General features: G+C 41.5%; 2 protein-coding genes across 4 annotated transcripts in view; both read right to left on the bottom strand.

The window, feature by feature from the left end:
* Nucleotides 1-4,045, bottom strand: part of stard9 (StAR-related lipid transfer (START) domain containing 9) — a 41,173-nt gene extending 37,128 nt beyond the window's left edge. For both annotated transcript variants that reach the window (XM_008399164.3, XM_017302560.2), the window contains exons 1-2: nt 3,414-4,045; nt 1,116-1,185 (exon numbers count right to left, since the gene is read on the bottom strand). In XM_008399164.3, coding sequence (XP_008397386.2) covers nt 1,116-1,185; nt 3,414-3,460 — 117 coding nt within the window. In that variant the 5' untranslated portion in view covers nt 3,461-4,045. The remainder of the gene's footprint in view (nt 1-1,115; nt 1,186-3,413) is intronic.
* Nucleotides 4,046-4,272: 227 nt separating this feature from the next.
* Nucleotides 4,273-16,892, bottom strand: cdan1 (codanin 1). Of its 2 annotated transcripts, XM_008399162.2 has the most exons (28): nt 16,583-16,890; nt 15,542-16,233; nt 15,259-15,459; nt 14,672-14,862; nt 14,330-14,446; nt 14,149-14,227; nt 13,891-14,011; nt 13,466-13,575; nt 13,272-13,361; nt 12,654-12,729; nt 12,341-12,546; nt 11,919-12,051; nt 11,692-11,835; nt 11,384-11,550; nt 10,608-10,689; nt 9,916-10,005; nt 9,764-9,818; nt 9,317-9,453; nt 9,125-9,228; nt 8,624-8,773; nt 8,057-8,120; nt 7,830-7,908; nt 7,422-7,642; nt 6,335-6,442; nt 6,179-6,242; nt 5,875-6,077; nt 5,190-5,297; nt 4,273-5,064 (listed from the first exon to the last, which is right to left on the bottom strand). In XM_008399162.2, exons 1-28 carry the CDS (start codon nt 16,658-16,660, stop codon nt 4,942-4,944), a joined length of 3,993 nt encoding a protein of 1,330 aa, XP_008397384.1. In that variant the 5' UTR covers nt 16,661-16,890; the 3' UTR covers nt 4,273-4,941. The 2 variants fall into 2 exon arrangements, 1 of the variants encoding a protein (XP_008397384.1); XR_014085742.1 differs by lacking the exons at nt 4,273-5,064; nt 5,190-5,297; nt 5,875-6,077 and having other exon boundaries at nt 6,225-6,242; nt 6,335-6,468; nt 16,583-16,892.
* Nucleotides 16,893-17,907: the final 1,015 nt, after the last annotated feature.

The raw sequence follows: 17,907 nt of genomic DNA, 5'->3' as shown, positions 1-17,907 counted from the left end.
AGGCTGTAGAAGACCCTGGACAGAGCTGTGACTTTATCATCGAAGCAGATTCTCTTCTAATGACTTCGACTTAAGGCAGAGCCAAACTCACAGTACTGGTTTTATCAGTCTTGCCTAAAAAGATTGACCACTTAGCCTTTCTGTGCTTTTAGGAAATCTGACAAGGGATACATGTAGCGAGAGGGAAGAGTCGAGAGGAACAGCAGCCAACGTCAACTATCCTGAGCAAGCCTCAAAGTTACAACTGAAAAGTTGTCCAACCCTCCCTTTCTTTTTTTAAGTCCTTCTTGTTTTATTCAAGTCAAAGTCAATTACTTTTTATAGCCTGTATCTCTTGCTCTCTATAGTAGTCCCTGTAAAAAGTCATCTGTGCTTTATTCCGCCTCAGATCCTTCAAAACTGCCCCCCTTTCCATAAATAATTACTCCCAGGAGACCCTCTAAAGGCTTGGAGTTTGGATTTTTTTTTTCTTCTTTCCATGGTGAAGGGAGGCCATATGTGGTTTGTCTCTTGTCACATCATTTACAGCAGACTTCTACTCCCACACCCAACCCCCTACACAGAAATCTGTGCTTAGAAATGGAAATGTAAACAAAAAAAAGGTTGTCTTGAAGGAAAGAGGTAAAGTGACGCATGCTTACCAAGCACCAAGGTAGTTTTAGCTGTGAAAATGTGTAGCAGTTTTATCATTTTGACACTTGAGCAGATATTGTGACAAGGCGGAGCAGCTCGTGTAATTACTGACTCTAGTAGAAGTTTAATAAAACATATGCCGCATTTAAATTACTATAAAATTAACTTGTTTTTTTTGTTACAAGTGGATTAATTAGTCAGATTCTACATTAAATCACCTAATTAACAATAACGCTTGCGGCTGCTCCAGACCGCACACGGTTGACAGGAAGCTAGTCTAAATGTGTCGGCACAAGCTCAAAATGAACTATAAACACCAGCGACGTCGAGCAGGAAGACGCTGATCCAAGGCTGTAAACATCCTGTTGCAATCGACTCCCTCTGCGTTCGCGGCTCAGAAACAAATCTGATCCAAATTATCGACAAAGAAATTCCAAGCTGAAGCTGGATCTGAAAAAGGCGTCTCTTGCAGAAACACTCACCTTCACATTTCGGATCTGGACTAATTTATCGTCCACCTGAACGGCTAGCTTTCCTCCGTCAGCGCTCTCCCTGTGGACGAGACGAAACCGTAAACAACTGGAGGCAATTTAGGTGCGATGAATGCTGATGAAAGTGGAAAGATTGATTAGAATGGAGAGAAAATGAAGCCAGGCCATTAACTATTACCCTTTTTTGTCAAATTAGAACTAGAAGTTGGATATGTTTAAATGGAACTGCTGGGATCAGCATCTCCCAATTCTAGCTACAAACCGGACGAAGGGACAAGAACATCTCACCGTAGGCTCATACTTTATTGTTACTAGATTTACTATTTTTAAATCAGTTTAAATTTCTCCCTTTTTTTTACTGAGATTCCCATAACAGAGAGGGTGTCCAGATACATTTAGGCGAGTTCCCCCTCACTTGGGTCGCCACATGACAGCAAACACAATGAATCTTTGTGTGTGTGTGATCCATGAAATCGTCAAACAAGAGTCCGACTGACCAGTCTCAAATTCAAATGAAAACAGACCCCCGTGCTCTTCAGAGACTTTCACTGGCGAGGCAGCTTTGAGTCGTTTAAACAAAGTTGAAGAAACACACTCCGAACCAGTGCGTGCGTGCGCGTGTGTATCATCCCAGCTGTGTGTGCTTCAGCAGCTGGACTGATGCAACACAAAGGAAACCAAATGCAATACGAAGCTGAGAGAACTCGTATCTCTAGGAGCGATGACGGCTGCGGTGCAAACACTCCGTTGTCGGTCAATCGGTCGGTCGGGGTGGGGGAGGCCGGGTCAGACCAGGAGGTAGCTTTCTCCTTGTGCTTCAGCACGTGGAACTCATTTTGCTAACTCCAGCAGAGGCCCAACCCAAAACCGCCAACCTTGAATGTCATGCTCTAAACAGCGTGGAGGGGAGGAACTCTTTGAGTGGAAAACATTAAACTGTAAAAAAGAAAAGAAAGAAAAAGAAAAAAAAAAAGTCTGCTTTGATACAAACGAGAAATCAAGATGCCATGTTTTTCGTGGATGTGAGATCGATGCTGCCCGTATTCCCAGGGGGGCATCCACTGCTTCCTACTGGTCAGCTAAAACAATGAGTGACACACTTATGAATGAGAAATGCAGCTAAAGGCTGGTGGTAGTGGCAAAAATATAAAAGGAAGGATACACATCCTTCCAAACAGAGAGGGAACAGTGAGAACGTCACAGTGATACAGTAACTCAGGAAGGACAGATTTGCATTATAGAGCACTGCACATTTGTTATAGATCATCCCGTTGTTATGCAAAGTAGGAGGATGACCAACTCAAACAATTATTCACCCTTTCTTTGCAGGATTAATGCTTTGTTATGGAACGGTAGTGGCCTACAGCCTACAGCCAGAGCAATCCTGCAAGAGTTCAAAGAAACTCCATGCATTGCTGAGAAACTTTTTTATTCAACATCCTGCACCAATATTCCTGATAAGGTCAAAGAAGGTCCAAAGGAGAGCAAAGCCACTTCACAGCCTCAGACATTTGTTTGCTGTATAATTCAAACCTAATAAAAAAATCTATTGATTGATACAGCAAAGAAAACTTTAGGCCTTAGTTTAACTGAGACCTTAAGTGGACGAATTTTAAGTCCAACTGCACACCAAAAACTTTATTTTTAAGTGTAGGTTTTTTGTTTTTTTTCCATAGTTCAAGGGGACACTAACATCTTTTATACAAAAAAAATCTATTCATTATCTAGATATAACTATTAAGTATTTTGATAAAAGTAAGAATGACATTTTTGTTCAAATAAATGGAAAATTAGCATAAATCGCTTCCATTAAAGAAGCTATGCGTGAACCCTCCACCTGGTGGCCATTTTGCCCATATTAAAAACAGCTTAAGTCAATATAAAAATCAATTAGCTTTGGAGCTAATTGATTTTCACACTGATACCGTTTAAAGTATACAATTTAATAACCTTAAAGTCCTAATATTTCTACTCAGAAACATACTTATTCAACACAATGAGTGAATTCAGAGTCACTGACAGCCACGGTAATTACTCGGCATCTGTACCACTTGTTACCACCAACTGACCAGCTAGCTTAACAGTTGTTCACTGAAGAGACGCACGAAAAAAGTATGGCGGGACTAATGATACATAATATGAGGAATGTTCCACATCTGACAAAATTTCCACCTCTGACAGCACTCACTACACCTAATCACAAAGAGGAAGAAGAAAACCACAGCAGTCTAGAAAAGGCTAATTTATCTGGCGTAGGTGATTTAAACATTAATAAATGAGCTAACCTACCTGGCATTGAGAGGACGGACCCGTACAGCTACTTTAACGTTTGCCATGATGAAACCGCCTTGGTTCTACACAGCTCAGCAGCTGACTGGGACGGAGCGGGTAAAAACTAGCGGACCTCCCGTCACCATACTGAGTTTTGTGGAAATATGAGTTTGAGAAAGGCGGTAGAGCGGAAAAAAACCCCAGAAAATCCACAGCTCAAGCCATCCTGTTGAGTTGCTGTCCCGCTGTAGGTCGAACCGCCCGCCGCGTCTCTCCAAAACTCTCCACGGAGAACTGAAACTTCCTCCGGGACAGACATGGAAGGGGAGGGACGAGATGCTGCTAAACACCCCTCCCTCTAAGCCATATTTAAGTCTGCATGAGATGTCTGTTAGGATTTGAATCCTGACTGTTTTGCGTGTTTTGGACAGCATATCTGGCGGAAATATCTTAGTTATTTGTGGAAAAACTAAGCTGCTGCATGTGTGTGTCTCTACTTCACTAATATTTGACATACCAATAGCATTTACTTATCCTGCTTTACATTTCCAGGGTTCTGTCCTCTTTTTTTAAAATAACTTAAAAGTATAAATACAAGAATTCACAATAAATTTATTCAAAGAAAGGAAAACATGAGTGGATGGAGAAATGCGTGGATGATGGATGGATGACAGAAATTGATGGTTTCATAGATGGATAGATTAAAGCCAGTAAACGCCAATATTTTCTCATAACCCATTTTCCTTTTCCCATATCTCTAAAATGCTTAAATCAAATCCCACACTACTTCAGTCTGTGTATAAGCTCAGCAGTTATGAAACTTTATTTTTTTTATTCCAGATCTGACTGAAAACAAAAAGAAAGCATAGACGCCTAATTACAGCTGCTGCACACTGGAATACATCTTTATTAATATTTTTTCATTCTGTGCCAACATTAAACCTTTCAGTTTAAAAGATTCTCGGAATACATCGCCGGCCGTTCAACATGAACAATAGCAATCACAAACGCGGGTAAATGCATTCATGAAATTAACTCGTAACCACGAGTTATGTGGTCAAAGGCAATACGTGAAAGTGCTAAGCTACTTACTGTCTCAAACTGCATTTGCATTTAAAATCCTGCAATATTTGTACTTTTCAGCTTGACCTGACATCGTTCAGATTTTTTTTTTTAAACAACCATCTAAATTGCAAAAATCTTTTGTGTGATAAAATAATTATCTTTGTTCACCATTACTATTCTTGATCTATTATTAGTCCCAAAGACATAAAAGTCTGATTAAGCTTTATCTCATGGTGCCCTTCTAAAATTTTAAATGAAAAATTGCGCGTTTCATCAATACTGACATTAAAACTCTCAGGGATTTCTGTTTGTTACTTGAATCTTCGCATATAATTTCATAAGGTGACATGTTAAAAAGCTAAAGTGGAAACAAAAAATAAAATAAAATCACGGTTTTGGAGAAAACATGCACGGACTTGACATAAGACACTGTGGTGAAAGCATACAAGTTGTTTGTGGAATATACTGCGTATTATTGTTGTCAGGTTGCTCCCTCTATTGTCTGGTGCGAGACCTGCAGCATGTCTAAGCACGATTGCATCTCGGCCAGAGGCAGCGAGAGCTTTATGCTCTGCGACTGCAGCTGGAAGTTCTCCATCAGCTCCTGAAACGAAGCAGGAGAGAGACAGAAGTGATGAAGAAATACGTAAATTGGTCAAAATCGATAGGAAAGAAAGGCTTCCAAAGGAATCTTTGATAAAAACCAAAAAAAAAACAATGAACTCTCACCGCTGGCAAGGTCAGGTCTGTTAGCTTCCTCCAATACGATTCGACTTCTTCCTTGTTCAATATTCCTTTGTCGACCAGCTTTCTAACGAGGAACAGGTAGTTCTTCTTCTAAAAAGACAAACAAAGTGCATTCGCAGCTTCCAATTAACAAACCTCCAAAAAAAATACAACTAAAAAATCTAAGGCAGATATGATAAATCCCACAAATTACTGGAACATGCTGGAGAATCTGTGATAGAGTTTGGGACAGGGATTTATAATGAAAATTTGACAACGATCCAATGTTTAATTAAAGCACTGTCATTCATTAGAGCAAAAAAAAGGAAAACTTAATTGAATTAAAAATCAGTAAGAAAGCAAGCTTGTGTCCCTATTTTATCTGACCACACTGAGAATACGTTGTGGACATTCAATTGTCCCAACTGGACGTTTGAAGAGTTACATATCTATTTAAAAAAATATGTTCGAATGTATGTATAGACGACACACTCAGCCTCTTGAAAAGGTTTCATTGATTAAACCTGTTCAAAACACTCTATGCTAAGAGCTTAACATCTCTACGTTATAAGAATTCTCTAAAGGCAGCATAAATATTTTAACAGAGCCAAATGTTACACTCTGAAACAGCTTTAAAAAAAAAAAAAAAGATACGAGTACGGAGCGTATAAATCAGTGTCTAACATACCTCTGTGTCGCTGGCCTTCAGCACAGCGGCCACTGTGAGCGGGGTGAAGAGCTGATGGAGCGGGGCAGAGGAGCAGCAGCCTCTCTCCCACAGCTCAGCAAGCTGCTCCAGAACGTCTGACACCGAGGGCTCCGACCCGGCGCCGGGATCCACAGCGACCCCGCCACGCCGTGACGAAGAACGCAACGGCAGCTCTCCAGACACTAAGCGCACACAAACAGCAGCAAACGCAGAAATATGTTACGCAGTGCAGATTATGCCTCCACGATAAAACCCCCTTCGGTTACTGCTTCAAATCTCTCACCCAGTTTGCAGGCGAGCAGCACGGTACAGTTCTGAAGCATCTGCTCCGACACGGCCGTTAGGAACTGAGTCGAGAAAAGTGGAAAGAAAAGAAAAAAACGAGTGAGGGTCTTTGTACAGCACGGTTGTTTTGGTTACGCGTTTGTTTCTCCTCTACCTTTCTGCACTCTAATGTGTTTGTCACTCTTTGAAGAAGTGCTGTGAGCTGCGGGCCGGTCGGCAGCTCCTCGTCCGTTCTGGGTCCCGCCGCGATGCTCAGCATCTCCTGAATCGGGAACAAGCTCCGGGTGACTGCCGGATTTTCATTTTTAAATCAGAGTCAAACAAGCCGCACACACAACGGGTCTTAATAAAGATAAAAAGGTCAAAATTTGGTGATGTTTCAAGGTTTAAAGCAAGTAATCAATCAGTGTTTTTAGGCAGGTATTTTAGTCATCAATTAATTGATTGACCTCCCGATTATTCTGATGATTAATCAGATTAAAAAAGTGTCACTTTCTGCAAATATTCTATTTTTAATGCAATGTTAAAAATACATTGAAAATGCAAATAATTCAGCTGCTGTTTTAAATAAAAAAAGAAAACATTTTATTGCCTAAAATGAAAAATGGCATACTTTTAATGTACTCCCCATAATTTACCGCAAAACATGCATCTGCAGCAAAAACAGAACATTTTTAACAATACTTTTATGCTAATATGTATATTTTGGATTACCGATTACTAATTGGACAGCAAAAGATGTATAATAGAAAACTTTATTTTTATTTTTTATTACATAATTTGAACTGGTTAAAGTTAAAACTGCAGCACTTCAGGAGTTTTGGGTAGAACACATTTACAGACAAAGTTTTTATTTTATTTTAGATGCAAAATGTATATACTTTTGTACAATTTTGGCTTAATTACTGCTCTGAACATGTTCTTTCAGCAATTTTATTTTTCTTTTTTATCTATATACTCCAGTTAACGATTAATTGATTACAAAACTAGTTGACGATTATTTCAATAAATGATTCATCACGATTAATTCGATTAACAATCGATTCAGCTCCAAGTTATTTCCAGGAGCCAGTCCGGAGCCACTGGCGGATCAAGTGACTTGATCCGCCACGTGAAATCCCAACAAACAACCAACAAAGTTAGTTGTCGTATCATGACAAAAGGAACAAATTTGCGTCTTGGGGTGTAAATACTTTTGAGAAGCAGCCATGGAGCGTCATGCGGAAAGACAAAAGACTCACCTTAATCTCGATGAGGACATCTGAGGGGAGGGAAGCGTTGTGTTTACAAAGCGGAGGGCAGGACATCGCTCTCTCTTGTTTCTTCCTGGGAGTATTCATCTGGCCCTGCCTGACCAGCTCAACCACAGCGCTGTCTGTGTCCACAGAGTCCGGAGCCACTGGACCGCCCAGAGCCTTTTTCACACGGTCATACCTGCTCTTCCACTCCCGCCTGATTAGTGCTTTAAAAAGAAAAAGAAAAAACGAGGGGAGGGTTGGATTTTAATTGGGAAATCCAACCAGTTTTGATGTAAAATAGATGTCCAGAGATTTCACTAATTTAAAAAAAAAAATGTTTTTATAAAAGTGGATGTGGACACAGATATGCAGAACGCTACAATCTGCACCGCATTTTAACTGAGCCGTTACCTGTAATGTTGGCAGAAAGCCAGCTGCAGGCTTTCTCGGCAGCCAGGCGTTTGGTGATGTTTTCAGACGTACTCAGGACCTGTCAGTGTTAGGGCGTTCACAAACATTGAAAACTACCAAACGTTCATCCATCCATGTGAATAAAACATGCTGTGTACCGTTTCAATTTTTTTTTTCCACTTTCAAAATTTGGAGAAAAAAATACAAAAAAAAATTTCAGCAATTACCGGTGCCGTGGTTTCAACAGGGAGGAGTATACGTATGGCGTCGGGGCTCTTATCATCGCAAAATCTGTATTTAAAAAACAAAACAAAAATGGAAACGAATAATCACACATACATGATGCCAGCGATGCAACAAAAAATACTGCAGTTGAGCTCCAGAGTCTCCTGTTTTTGCAACAGTTGGTGGCGTGGAGATAAAAACATTAAATGAAACTGAAGCTGATATTTGCATCCTTTAACCGAAGCGAATTGCTTTCAGAGAAGTTGCAAAGGATAAAAATATCCTCACTTTTTTCAGACAGAAAAAAACAGAAACTGTATGTTTCCTTAACACCTTTAAAAAGATAAGTTAGAGACTAGTTTCTGGTCGGTACTGGTTGTAATCTACCAATAACAAAAACAAAATCTGAACAATAACTCAATAAAAACACAGTTTAAGGCTGTGCAGACTTATAGTTTTATAGTTTACATCACAAAAACCTGCCACTTTAACAAGAGTTCTGACACTAATTACAGAAACACGATCAAGCATCAGCGTCCAGCCCCACTCAGTAAAATGCGCCGCTGTACCTGGTGGCTTTTGCAAGAGCCTCCAAGCCAACATCACACAGCTGAGCACATATGGAGTCGTTGAGCTTCGAAGAATTTGCGTTTGACGACTGCAGTCCGTCTCTCAGCATCTTCTCTCCCCTCTGAACCAACTCTTGCACTAATGTAGCCCTGTGAAACATAAGCAAAATACAGGAAAAACATAATTTATTTATTTTTTTAAATCTACAGTTAAAACAGGAAACACGTTCAGAAACGAGGGCAGCCTGTAAGTGCCGGTGATGTTAGAGACAGATGAGCGCTCTTTAGCCTCTTAGGTAGGCAACGAACCACATTCACGGGTCGATTAATCGCTAAATTCAGTCGATCCCGATTGGAAATGACGATGATGATGTGCCGGAGGACGTGTCAGAGCAAAATAAAGGATCGTCAAAGTTAAACTGACTCTGGCGTCTAACGACTTCACTGACATTGAATATCTATCGGACCAAATTCTCCTCTTTCCCTCGCAGCAATACTAACTTTATGTGCTTGACAGCGTTGGATCCGACCCTCTCGGCCACAAACTCCACTGTGCGGCGCAGCGACGGAGGCTGGTTGTGGAAGAAGGCCTGCTCCAGGTCCACCTGTCACATCCACGCATTTCGTTCAAACACTCAGAAGCAATTTTTTTTTAAATGTGCATGCACAGAATTTCCTTTGCAGCTGATTCACCTGCAGTTTCTGCTGCGATCGGTTGGCGGTCGGCGTGCCCTTGAGCTCGGCAGAAGTGGGGGTAATCTTGCGGATAATTCCTCCGCTCTTGGCCGCGCTGCCCGACACGAAAGCTGCCAGGAGCTTACGAAACTCACCTGAACAGGCAGAAACAAGGCAGAACATTAATCCACTCCTGTAATGTTGGGATGTTACGCTCCCTCGGCTCACTTCGGGACCAAATTCAACTCCAAATTCCTCTTTATTCTATTAAAAGTTGCTGCGAAAAAGGAGGGGAGCTTTCCCTTATTATTTCATTACTTAGAACCGAAGGAAAAGGAAAACATGCAGCTTCTTGGTTGATTTCACTGGATTTTACTTTGGGGTATCACAGTAAAAAGGGGTTGAATACAAATAGCTTATTTGCATGAATGCTCTATTAAGAGTGACCTGCACACTTGCACTTACCAAGAAATGGACAACATGTATAAAGAAGTTGCTGATCGACCAGCGGAATGCAGTCCTGTGAAATAAAATTAAAAGTAACCATTTAAACACGACCGTGAACTTTGTTTTGTTGTTGTTATTTTGGATAAAAGCTTAATTAAATCTCTCCTCACAAGTCCAGCAGAACCTGTAGCGCTGCCCTCGTCCTTGACTAGCGAAGTAAACTCACTGGTGAAGAAAATGTCCTCAGGAATCACTGGGATCTACACAAGTTAGAGGCGAAAGTTTAACCGAATTATTCAGCAGGAAAAAAAGAGAAAAAGAGGGATTGCAAGAAAATTGCCAAAAAAGAAAGAAAGTTTTCAATAAACTTGTGCAGGGAAAGGATATATTCTTTTCAACCATTAATAACTCCAGAGCCATGTGTGCCAAGACTAGTTTAAGGAATGTATAAATATATTATTAATAAAGTAACATTTTAGTCTTTTAAATGCAAAGTATGTGCGTTTTGGATGTAGTTTTCAAGGGAGTCTTACACATTCCCGTTTTGATTTTTCTTACATTTTAAACCTAAAAAACAAGAATAAAATTGTTTTTCTTTCATTTATGATTTAAAAAAAAAATCCTTTAGTCAGTAAGCTAATTTGTTTCATGTAGCTTTTTTTTAGCTCTCCTGGATGTAAAGGCAAACTGATGGAGAATAAGTTTGAGCACACCGACAACATTTACCTGCACCGTTTTCTCTTTGCACAGTTATCTAAATCTGGAACACACCCAAAACCGAATTTCATGCCGTTCCAGATTACGTGGAAACCTTTCGGAATCACAAACATGCTCTTTTGTGGTGAAGCATGTTGCAGCTCACCTGGAAGAGCCATCCCAACACCGACACCAGCAGCAACTTGTTTAGGTAACACATTTCTTCGTGTCGGTTCAGCTGCAGCCGCCTACAAGCGAAAAAACAAAAAAACAGAATTCAAGTTTTCAGTTTCAATTTTTTTCCAGACTCAATTTTTTTTTTTTTTAGATTTTCATAACATTAGGCATTATCACATGTCATGAAGCAACACATTACAGTGCTGAAGATTACTTCCAGTTCAGCAGTGAGGTGAAGGAATATTTCACAGCTTATTTTTGGCATCTGGAACCACTAAAAACCTCTGAATGTCAAAATCTGACATGTTTACAGCAGTAAAATCCAGAGTGGATTATCCTCAATTAGATTCAGTGCGTTTAAATTAAAGCTTGTGATCTGTGATAATTTCATTAGGAGCGAAGCAGAATGTCACGTGACGACTGCTATCTAAATCAGACCCACGAGTCCCATTTAACAAGCCTGATCTAAGGGTTAGGTAACAAATATTCTCCCTTTTTTAAATTATTTAAAGATAAAAGAAAATCTGTGGGTTCTGTTAAAAACTAGAAAACCAAAGCAACCACTTATGATGCCGTTTTGATATAAAGAAACTCACTGTTTTCAGAAATTCTGGTTATTTTTCTGCAAATAATGAAAAAATAAATAAATAAAAATCACTGTAGATCCGTGCTTTAACAGTCAAAAACCTTTAACAGCCCATTTTTTATTGAGGGCATCCTTTTAATTGGTCCACAAAAACCACTTAAACATGAGGAGAATCAGACCTGTACAGCAGAAGCAGTGTCCCCAGAGCCACCCTGTAGCAGAGAAGCAAAGGCCCGATGAAGTCCAACATGGAGAGGAACTCCACCAGCCAGGGCACGGTCAAAATGGTGCGCCGCCTCCTCACGCTGTTACTCAACACAGCACAAACATCCAGCACCTGAACACTCTGTGGAGGGAAAATATGTTCATTCTCCCCTGACATCCATAGCAACAGAAAACAAAAGGTAAACATTTGAGTTAAAACTACTTAAAGGAGGCAAACAAAAAAAGTTGAAATGTTGAAAATTACAGGCATGATTTTTACGACCTTGCTGCGTAGGGCTACAGATGCTTCCTGTATTTCTCTGGAGGGTTTCTCCGATGTTTGGTACGGGAGGAAGGAGATGAATCCCAGGAACTTTGCCAGAAGACGAGCGAGGAGCAGCACAGAGGAAAAGCGCTGCTTCTCATCCTGAAAAGAGAGCCGAGTGCAGGGTGGGAACATTCTGCAAGAAGCACTACGTGTTTGTAAAAGAAAGCTTGTGAATGGAGTACCTGTTGCTCCATATCGCCGTCCTCTTCCTCCTCTCCCTCCCCAACGGACGCAGACGGACGCAGGATGGACACCTCGTCCAGATGGAGGAGCTGCTGGCACAGGCTGTCCTGGAGGTGCTGGTTCATCTGGCAGCTGAGAGCCAAGACAGGCAATTAGGGGAAAAAATGCATTATTATTTTGTTATCTTAGTCGAATTTGACCATCATTACAATTCAAATGTAACAAAAACAGGAGTAAAGACTTAAAACCTAATGTTTTGTAATTTGTCGTGGGGGGTTTTTTGTGTTTTTTTTTTTATTCATTCACCCATTATTCCATACAGGCCTAATCGTCTTGGAGTTATCTTTTAATGTGAAATCTGCTAGGGTTGTTTTTGTTGTCGTTTATTTTTTTTAATTGACCGTGGTGTTTGCTTCCTCACCAGCTGGCCGTCTGTATGAAGTCCCTGAAGAACTCCTGGTGACCAGGAAAGGACGGAGGAGGACAGGGGCCGACCACTCTGTGAGGCTGAATGAGACGCTCCTCCAGGCGCTTGAGACGACCCAGACTGTCGGCTCCCAGCATGCCCAGCAGGTCAGCGTCGGTCGTATCTACTGACAGGGTGCTCGTACGGGGGCCTTTGCACATCTGCGATAGGGACAGATTTAAGAGCTTAGTGGCGCCGTAGAAAGTAAGCTAGAAACAAGATGAGGTGGAAGACAACTAAAAAGTTTTTTATGAGGCGTCGGTCCTACCTGAACAAGCTGTTTCAAAAACAGACGAGCAAAGTGAGAGTGATTTCCGGCAGAAGTCAGTTGGCTCATCATTCCTCTAAAGAAGAAGCGGAGACATCGTTATCATTGAATGTGATTTTTAAAGCCTGATAATGGTGACAGAGTTGAGTTTGTGGACTAAACTCAACTCCTGGTACCCGTGGCTGCTACGCGGTCCGATTTTCTGCAAGTTGTGCAGATAAATTAAAAATATAACGGCTTTTTTCATGTGTATGGCTTACAAAATTGTATTAAAAGCTAGCCACATCAACAAGGCTAATCAAAACCGAAAGAAAACATGCTATAGTCATTAGCTTAGCACTTAGAAAGAGAGATACAAGTGTACTCAGAATATCATTGGTGTGTCAGCTTAGTAGGATGTAATAACGATGAAATGCAGAATGTTATTTTATTGGATTTTAAATCTACTGAGTTTTGACATATATACAAGTTATTTGTCTAAATGCCTTACTGACTGACTGGTAGCAGGGACCAGACAAAAAAAAACAAAAACAAAAAAAAAACAGATGAAGACATTCATAATAATTAGATTTGAGTCACTGAAAGACCATAAAGAACCAAATAAGTGACTGAACTTGCCTGATTTTGGTTCCAAGTGCGGCATCAAAGTTCCAGCCCGGCTCCTTATGAAGGTCCTCCCATTCTCGAAGCGCTTCGTAAAAAACATCTCTGAGAGGAAGGAAAAATGTTGGATCTGCAGAGTCTGGGCATTTTAAACTGGGCTTACAAAATAACTGAAAACATTATTTAAAAAAAAAAAAGTTGGGATGTACCTCTGTTTCTTAAAGGTGTGGAAGGCCTTGTCGCTTCCGAAATTGGAGCGATTGTCAGTAGCAGGCTGGAACGGGACTGAGTGGATGAAGGTTGACGCTGAGGGAGAGAGCTGGAACAGACACACAAAGTATGACATAATTAAAATCTTCCAGCTTTGAGATATGCTCGTTGGACATATTTCACTCTAAGACCATTCGCCAAAAACAATCTTATTTTCTTTAAATATTTTCTCTCCGTTTCCCCCCACACCCCTTTATTAGGTTTGGAAATCTGCTCGTCTTAAGCACAGGATCAGAATCCCACCACTTTATAAAAACAGTCCTGAATGGAAAACATATTTATACAACAAAAAGAGTCCCGTTTGTATTATTTACACGTGGGTGAAACAGCGCTGAATCTTAAGGATACAATTTAATATGACCACCTTGGCTGTGCTTCTGTTCTGAGCCTGAGAGAGGCGGTCTTTAAGATCTGGAGAGAAAGAGGCGACCCGTTCGTTCTCTGCCAGCAGACGTAAGGTGCACTTGTCCAAATGAGCGACCAACCTGTAGAAATTAAATAGGAAAAAAAAAGCAAACATTTCAAAGCTCTGTACTTAGACGTGAATCAGTCTTGATAGATATTCGTGATGTAAAGACGTAAGTAGATAATAACACATTGAAAAACAAAAATAAACACTCACTGAAATTGATTCTCCAAAACTTTCACCGCAAAGTACACACAATTGTGTACTTGTCTCAGGTAGCATCTTTCCAGGACATCTTCAAAAACAAAAACAACAAAAAAAAAATTTATAATTGTTTAATAATTTTTCAAACATTCAACATTTGGTTAATCTCTGTGTCAATAGGTCTAGTTCTCACCTGAATTTACAGAACACAAACTCAACTGTTCTTCATCGTTATGTGTGTGAAGAGACCGGGATGTTAACAACTGCATCACAAAGAAAAGCTCCAGGTAAACGTTTGGCACGAGGTTTTCTGTGAGGACATTAAAAAAAAAACATTTAAAAACTTCTATTTGTTTTATCTTCCATAACAGCATTCTTAGCATTGGTCAACTTACTTTGATTCCTTTTAATCAGTTAAGCTACATTTCCTTTGAAAACACCAGTATAATGCTTAATAATAAATAATGCAGAGAAAATTTTCCAGCAGGACCAATCCGAATGCTTAGCTCATTAGCACCACCCTGTGGTCATTTACCTGAAATGCAGGTGCAGTACAGCTCAGCCAAAACATCCAGGTCTGAGGAGAAGGTGACTTTGGATGGTTCAGGACACGTCGTCTGGGGGTCAGGGGTCACTTTGGATTCTGTCCCAGTTCCTGTCTTGGTTGGAGTACAGGGATCCAGAGAGAAGGGAGAGAGGGAGGCGGCCTGCTGGGCAAGTTTTGTCCTACAACCAAAACCATTTCAACAAAATGGCACTTAACGAGTCATAGCTTATAAATACATTGCCTTACAACTCCTACAACTTGAACTTCTTCATATTTTGTCATGTTGCAACCACAAATTTAGCATTTTATTAAGATTCTATGTTATAGACTAATGAAATGAATGTGGATGGAAAAAGATGCAAGTTTCTCTTAGCATCTAATCAAACATAAAAACGTTGGTTGAATAAATATGCATATAAAATACCAATAAAAACAGAAGTCTGCAGTTATAATAAGACGAAATAGGAAACATGGTGTGCCAACTTTTGCAGTACTATTACAATAGGATGGTCAGATGTCAAAGGAACAAAACATGCCTACTTTATCTTTTGCATTTGAAAACCTCGTGAGCTTACTTTTCCTTTTTGAGTAATTCTCTCTCCTCCTTCAGGCTCATAGGACTCCCTACTGCTGTCAATCCCTCAAGCGGCTCCACTCCCAGTGGAGGGCTGGAAGCCTTCTGGAGAGGTGTGGATGTGAAACACGTCTTTGGTTTAGAGTGGGGCCGGTCTTCGCTGACCGGCGTCGGGTTTATTCTTCTGGACGGCTTGGACGTCCTGGAAAGGTAACAGAAGCTGTGAGACATATTCAAACCTAAACGATTGGTTTTAAGTTTTCGGGAGAAGTGTTGGAACTCACCCGGAGGAAACGGGACACGATCCGACCGGAGGGAAGTCTTCCAAGTTGTTGAAGTTGAGATGAGCTGGAGTTGAAGGTGAAACCTGCTCGCTCATCCTGCCATGTCCTCCTCCGCCTCTTGCTGATCGCCTCCCACCAGCCTCGTCGCTCTGAGGGCCTCCACGCCCGCCTCCGTGTCTTGTTTGGCCTCCGACCGGCGTGCTGCCAGCACTCTTCTTGCGCCCTTTGTGTGTCTGGGAGCTGGTGCTGCTCTGCAACTCCGGGGAAGAAACCATGTAGTCACCGAGGCAAACTTTCTGGGCATGCTTGCGCTCAGAGCCCGACGGTCTTGAGGCAGGACTCCACCCTGTAGACCAGGGGGGGCTGCAGAAGGCACTGACTCCACCCACTCCTGACTGACCGACAGCGTCCGACTCATTTCCAGGTGACGCGGAGGCAGCGGGAGAGAACAGCTGCACGCGACTGGCACCGCGAGATCCAAGTCCACTCCCTGCAGACCTGCACGATGTCTTGTCAGAGAAGCCTTGAGTCTGTGCGGGGGGTCTGGGGCGGCTGGGGGTCTTGGCTGGTGTTGCAGGACCATTAGTAAGAGCATCGCTGCTCTGCTCTCGCAGGAAGTTTAAGAGGAAAGGGACAAACTCTTGTTTCTGAATGGCCAGCTGAGGTTCACTGAACGACAGCTTTTCACCCTCCTGTTGACGAGAGACAAAGACGAAACTAACTGTAGACAACTTTACCTGACCTAGCTCGCGACACCCCCGCTAAAATTTGTTTACTTTCGTGTTTGCCCCTATTCACAAGTAAATAGAGAAATACCGAGAGGAGCGGGTAGGATTCGCGTCGTCTTACTGTGAAGAGTTTCTTTGAAGCAAATGGAAGAAGAGAACATCCGCACCAAAGCTATTGAGACTAGCTAGCACCGCAGCTAAAAGTTTTGTTTACAATAACTTGCGGGCTGTGACATCTCATACAGCGCCCCATGTTAGGACGTAAGCGAAGCCAGCGTTACTACGAGGCAGGTATTAGCTGTTTCAGACCTACCTGAACGCTTTTCAGCCAGTCAACAACCTTATCCACGTCCACTTTCCGCAACAAAACAGATTCCAAAAGAGCCGCCATTCTGGACTGCGCGGCTGAGGGACACAAGAAGGAGGCGGGGTCGTCGTGCGCGCAGGCGTACTGTCAAAGTAGAGGCTCGACAGCCGTAGACGTATAAGAGTAGACGCTGCACTGGGTTTGTTGTGATACGTGAGTAGGGCCGCCATGTTGTGATAGGCAAATTTATATTTGAGAGGAATAACTGAATTAAAACAAGGTTTTGCGAATAAAAGAAATACAGAAATTTCATGATATTAATCCAGATTGATTTTTATTCTTTGGGGCTGCACAGTGGCGCAGTTGGTAGAGCTGTTGCCTTGCAGCAAGAAGGTTCTGGGTTCAATTCCCGGCCCGGGTCCCCCTGCATGGAGCCTGCATGTTCTCCCTGTGCATGCGTGGGGTTTCTCCGGGTACTCCAGTTTCCTCCCACAGTCCAAAAATATGACTGTTAGGTTAATTGGTCTGTCTAAATTCTCTAGGTGTGAATGTGTGTGTTGCCCTACGACAGACTGGCGACCTGTCCAGGGTGACCCCGCCTCTCGCCCGGAACGCTAGCTGGAGATAGGCACCTGCACCCCTCCTGACCCCGACAAGGGTGTAAGAAAATGGATGGATGGATAATTTTTATTCTTTGTTTGTTTACAAAATGGCGACAACGCTGACGTATGATTCGTGTACCGTCTAGAGTTCTATTTCTATGCTTTAGACCCTACTATGCCAAGCAAAGCTCGATTACACTGAAATGGGCTTCCGTAGTTTCGAGGTAGCGACAGAATAACTGCTTGTAAGGCTGCAAAACCCTAAAACTAACAAAAACAGAAGTCAAACATGGTTATTTTACAAAATAATTGAAACGAAAAATATTTTTAAAAGTTTACTTTATTTTTATACATTTTGTTTTTCAGAATGAAATACCAAATGTTTACATTCGTTTAAAGAGAAAAACGTTTTTAGTTTTAAACTTTTTAAAAATGCATTATGGGCCCATCCCAGGCCTGGTTCTGATCAGGGTCGCGCAGTTCTCGCTTGATGTACTGCTGCAAAACGAAAGGTTCATTCAATCTGTTTCCTTTTTCTGCTCAGTCGAATTTCACAGTCTATTGATTCAGATTGTGGTGTATTATTTGCATGTAACTGTGAATCTGACTGTATTGGGTTGAACTCTAATAGGATGAACTGGACTGGACAGTTTAATGTGATTGCATATGTTAAGATGAAGTGTTTTGAGATTTCCTTAGCTTATAGGTGATTTTAAAAAAAAACTACCA

Source organism: Poecilia reticulata, chromosome 22, assembly GCF_904066995.2.
Source record: "Poecilia reticulata chromosome 22, P_reticulata-male-v2, whole genome shotgun sequence".
Lineage (NCBI taxonomy): Eukaryota > Metazoa > Chordata > Actinopteri > Cyprinodontiformes > Poeciliidae > Poecilia > Poecilia reticulata.
The sequence above is the reverse complement of the archived record's forward strand: the minus strand, read 5'-3'. Positions and strand labels throughout refer to the sequence as shown.

Bases quoted from the DNA above. Each gene is read 5' to 3' on its own strand.
- cdan1 (XM_008399162.2), bottom strand. From the start codon at position 16,660: ATGGCGGCTCTTTTGGAATCTGTTTTGTTGCGGAAAGTGGACGTGGAT. The intron at 15,460-15,541 runs GTGAGTTCCAAC...TTACCTTTCCAG, and splicing joins TCGTGTCCCGTTTCCTCCGG to GACGTCCAAGCCGTCCAGAA. The intron at 14,447-14,671 runs GTAAATGACCAC...ATGTCCTCACAG, and splicing joins GTACTGCACCTGCATTTCAG to AAAACCTCGTGCCAAACGTT.